The 4,529-nt window shown below is 37.3% G+C and overlaps 1 protein-coding gene across 1 annotated transcript; it reads left to right on the forward strand.

The window, feature by feature from the left end:
- The first annotated feature begins 2,296 nt into the window (after positions 1-2,296).
- LOC132637107 (uncharacterized) lies at positions 2,297-2,924 on the forward strand. Its single transcript, XM_060354253.1, has 2 exons — positions 2,297-2,617; positions 2,667-2,924. Exons 1-2 carry the CDS (start codon positions 2,297-2,299, stop codon positions 2,922-2,924), a joined length of 579 nt encoding a protein of 192 aa, XP_060210236.1.
- Positions 2,925-4,529: the final 1,605 nt, after the last annotated feature.

Genomic DNA, 4,529 nt, shown 5'->3' on the forward strand with positions numbered 1-4,529 from the left:
ATAAGGTAGAAGATTGACCGGAAAAAATGGAAGTTTACTGAAGAAATTTTTCTAGATAAATTTTCCGGCCACATTTAAATGTTGTCCCTTTATAAAAGATGAAAGGTGATCTCCTTCATAAAAGAGGGATTTTGTGGGTGTTCATGGGCCATGTCCTGTGTGGTGTTTGGAATTTGGAATGATTAATTAAACAATTTATCCTAAGTTTTCTATCATTGGAGGAAAATGTATGATTGAATATGCAAAAATGGAGTTCCAGTGGTGAAGAAAAAGAATGAGGGTGAAGAAGAGTTGCACAAAGAAAAAGAAAAAAGAAAAAGAAAGAAAGAAAAAGAGTAAACAAAGAAAAAAATACTCAAAATACCCTCCAACGTTTGACCAAAATTCCAACTACACACCTAACTTTTGCGGGGGTCCTATTACCCCCCTGGACAAATTTTTTCAGTATCAAAATGCCCCTTTTTTGCTGATGTGGACAAGAGCATGAATGCACTGCTCAGTGGCGCGTTATAGCCTTCAAAAAACTGCATCTGACGTGTTTTGGAGCGCCAACTAAGCTGCCACATAGATGCCACATAGATAAATTTAAATTCCCTCCATTTTTAGGCTACTTCATCTTCTTCTTCACCCTATTTAATACCCATCTCCATTTTTTTTGTCAAAATAATACCTATTATATATTCATAAATTAAACTGCGTTGCTACTTGTTGCTTGGTTGGAGATTCTTTGAGTTGATTTGGGGAGAAAATTAAACTCCATTGTGGGGAAAGCTATGAAGAACACCAAGTGGGTTTCTTTAAATTCTTGATTGTTTGATCAAATTAATTGATGAACTTTGTTCTACTTGGTGTTAGGAAGCTTCCTTTCACATTTGGGTTTGTTTGGATTATAATCACTGTTTTCCCAAATCAAATTAAAAAAAAATCTGAAGAAAAAAGAACGAAAAATCTGGAAAAAAAAACCAAGGTTGAAAAATCTAATCTTGTTAAAGAAAATCAGGGATGATGATGTTGATGAAGATGAAAGAGAATTAGGTATGGGTTTTCGGATCCTCATATTGAAAATGGAGTATGGAAAATTGAGAGATTTTTTTTTTTTTTTACAAGAAGAAGAGTAGATGGATGGAGGAAGGCCTGTTGTACAGTCCTGTACAAGATTATCTCAAAGATGCTAGCTACCAGATTACAAAAAGCCATATTCTCAATTATATGCAATGCTCAGGCTGGGTTCATTCCAGGCAGACAGATTGTTGATAATGTGATCCTAGCCCATGAACTGGTCAAGGGGTATGCTAGAAAAAACTCCTGCCCTAGGTGTATGATTAAGATAGACCTAAAGAAGGCCTATGACTCAGTGGAAGGGATATATCTTGAACAGGTTATGGAGGGACTTGGTTTTCCTCAGAAGTTCATGAGGTGGACCCTGGAGTGTGTAAAGACAGTTAATTACTCAATCATTATCAATGGTGAGCCTACTCCTCCTTTTGAGGCTGCAAAGGGGCTCAGACAAGGGGACCCCATATCCCCTTTTCTGTTTCCCATTGCCATGGAATACCTAAGTAGGGGATTGAACTCATTGAAAAATCACTCAGGCTTCAAACACCACCCCAGATGTGCAAAACTAGGCATAACACACCTTAGTTTTGCTGATGATCTGCTACTATTTGCTAAGGGCGATCTAGAGTCAACTGCTGCTTTAAAACAAGTATTTGAAATGTTTTCTACTTCCTCTGGTCTGCAAGCTAATATGGAAAAGAGTTCTGTCTATTTTGGAGGTGTGAAGCAATCTATAAGAGAGCAAATACTCCAACAGTTGGGATTTGGGCAAGGAGAAATGCCATTCGGGTACCTGGGAATCCCTTTATCCACCAAGAAGATGTCCATCTTACAATGGCAACCACTCATTACTAAAATGGTTACTAGAATATCTTCCTGGACTACAAAACAACTTTCATATGCAGGCAGAATTCAGCTTGTACAATCAGTTTTATTTGGTATTCAGGCTTTCTGGGCACAACTATTTCAAATCCCCTCTAAGGTAATGAAAGCTATTGAGGCTCACTGTAGGAGTTATGTGTGGTCAGGGATGAATTCTATTACGAAAAAGGCCTTAGTGTCTTGGGACAGGCTTCGTACTCCCAAACGTGTAGGAGGCTTGAATCTGATTAATTTACACGTGTGGAACAAAGCTGTTCTTCTTAAAAAGTTCTGGGACCTGACCCACAAACAGGATTAAATGTGGATTAAATGGGTGCATATGTACTACTTAAAAAATCAACAGCTGGAAAATTTCACCATGCCTAAGCAGGCAAGCTGGATGCTAAGAAAGATCTTGGCAACACAACCTACTTGGAATGAACTGCAGCAACCACTTAAAGCTGGCAAGAGTATAGTAAGACAAATATATCTACAACTCTTGGAATATAATGTGAGAGTGCCATGGAAATGCATGATGTTCAGGAATGCAGCAAGGCCTAAAGCTATTTTCACGCTGTGGCTCCATATTCAAGATAGACTTCTTACAAAAGAGAGACTGGTTGCATGGGATATGGACATTGAACCTAAATGCATATTCTGTGATGCATTACTGGAAACTAGAGATCATTTGTTTGTGCTAGTGTCCCTTTGCATGCTCCATGTGGACTAGACTATTTGTTTGGTTACAGAAAGATCATCCAGGACCTGTAAATTGGAACACTCACCTACAGTGGTTAATTAAAAGTAGCAAGGGGAATTCTCAAGCTGCGCAAGTGGTGAAAATGGTTTATACAGAGGGTGTCCATGCCATATGGATAGAGAGAAATCAAAGGCAATTTGAGCAAATGAGCAGATCTGTGGAAGTAGTAGCAAAGGAAGTGGCAGTTACATGTAACATCAGGGCACTACCTGGTATTCAGCAACTTCTAAGACAGTACATCTTCTAGCTACTAGATAGGATCCTATAGTCTATGTGTCCCCCTGCTATGATCTCAACAGTTTGCACCTTCCATGATATTGGAGGTCTGCGCTAGTATCCCCCCTCTTAGCAGGATATGGTCAGGTGTGTTTTTTTACTTGAGACAGCAGACTGTGTTATGTCTAGCTGTGGTATTGTAATGATCACTTTTGGCAATTAATAAAGCTAAGTTAATTACCAAAAAAAAAAAAAGGATCCTTAGATATAGAATAGTGATAAATTCTAATAAATATTAAAAAGATGCAAATAACAAATTAACAATGGACCACGATATCAGTACTGATGGAGTCATGAATTCTAATTAAGGATTAAAAAGATGCTAAATTGCCCCCACCTAAGATCAAACTTGTGACTCTAAGAGCCCGTTTGATTGGTTATAAGTTGATCAAACCAGCTTATAAGTCATTTTTAACTTATTTGAGTGTTTGACAAAAATAGAAAACAGCTTAAATTAAGTTAAAAAGTGCTAAAAATAAGCCAAAACCAAGAAGTTGCTCAACCCATTTTTTTTTTTTTTTTTGGCTTAAAAGCCATTTTGGTTTGACCAACAACTTTACCCTTTTATCCCTTATATTTTCTGCTAATTCCAATACTACCCTTCAAAAAACTCTTTAAGCACTTTTATCCAATCACGTAACTGCTTATTTATAAAATAACTTTCAGCACTTAAAAGTACTTCGAGCACTTATGCTTAAAAGCCACTTTTTTCCAACTAATCCAAATGGGCTCTAAAGCAATTTTCAAATGACCTTTATCACTATATTTGAAGGATTTGTTATGTCAAATCAAAGGAATTCTAACAATTTATATATTTACCTATAAAAAGTACTTTCACCAATTTGTTTACAAAGAAAATTCAATTGCACCTTCTTTATGCGTAGCTAGGCCAATGGTGAATCTAGACCATAACCTATGCATCGAAGGGAACCCGCTTTTGTTTAAATCTTGTATCTATAAATTCACTAAATATCTATAAATATTTTATTCAAAACTCAATTATTATTACATATTAATTAATAAAATCGACATAGCAACCCATAAACTTCAAATCTTAGATCCGCCTCGGAGCTCGGTCTCACACTGTATACGGGCAAAACCAAGAGCAAGGGTACCCTCGATTTCCCGTCAAGAAACTTATGATTATGATGGTCGTTACTGGATCAGACAAGTCCTAATCAGGGTCAAGATCAAGCGATGGATCGTAGCAAGACCGAGCACATCTGATCCCGGGTCACTGAGTTTGGTTGGAAGTGGATACCAAGATAGGACAAGAAGGCGGTTAACAATGATGAACGAGGGTCCGAAATATCCTCTATCAGCTAGATATGGCAGCACCGATTTTTCTTGTTAGTAACTGAAGATTTTGTTCCTTATTTAAACTTGTATTAGGTTTAGGACTCCTCTACTATATAAAGGGGAGGACCACTTTATTTTTTGTTGGTTGTATTACACGCACAAAACATACTAAGCAATATAATCTGATTCTAAGTGTTATCAAACTCTCTGTGAATTCTACAATTGTTCATTCATTGACCACTGTACCACGAGCTCGATTTCGAGGACCCGAGCCAAC

The sequence above is a fragment of the Lycium barbarum genome, chromosome 4, assembly GCF_019175385.1.
Source record: "Lycium barbarum isolate Lr01 chromosome 4, ASM1917538v2, whole genome shotgun sequence".
Taxonomy (NCBI): domain Eukaryota; kingdom Viridiplantae; phylum Streptophyta; class Magnoliopsida; order Solanales; family Solanaceae; genus Lycium; species Lycium barbarum.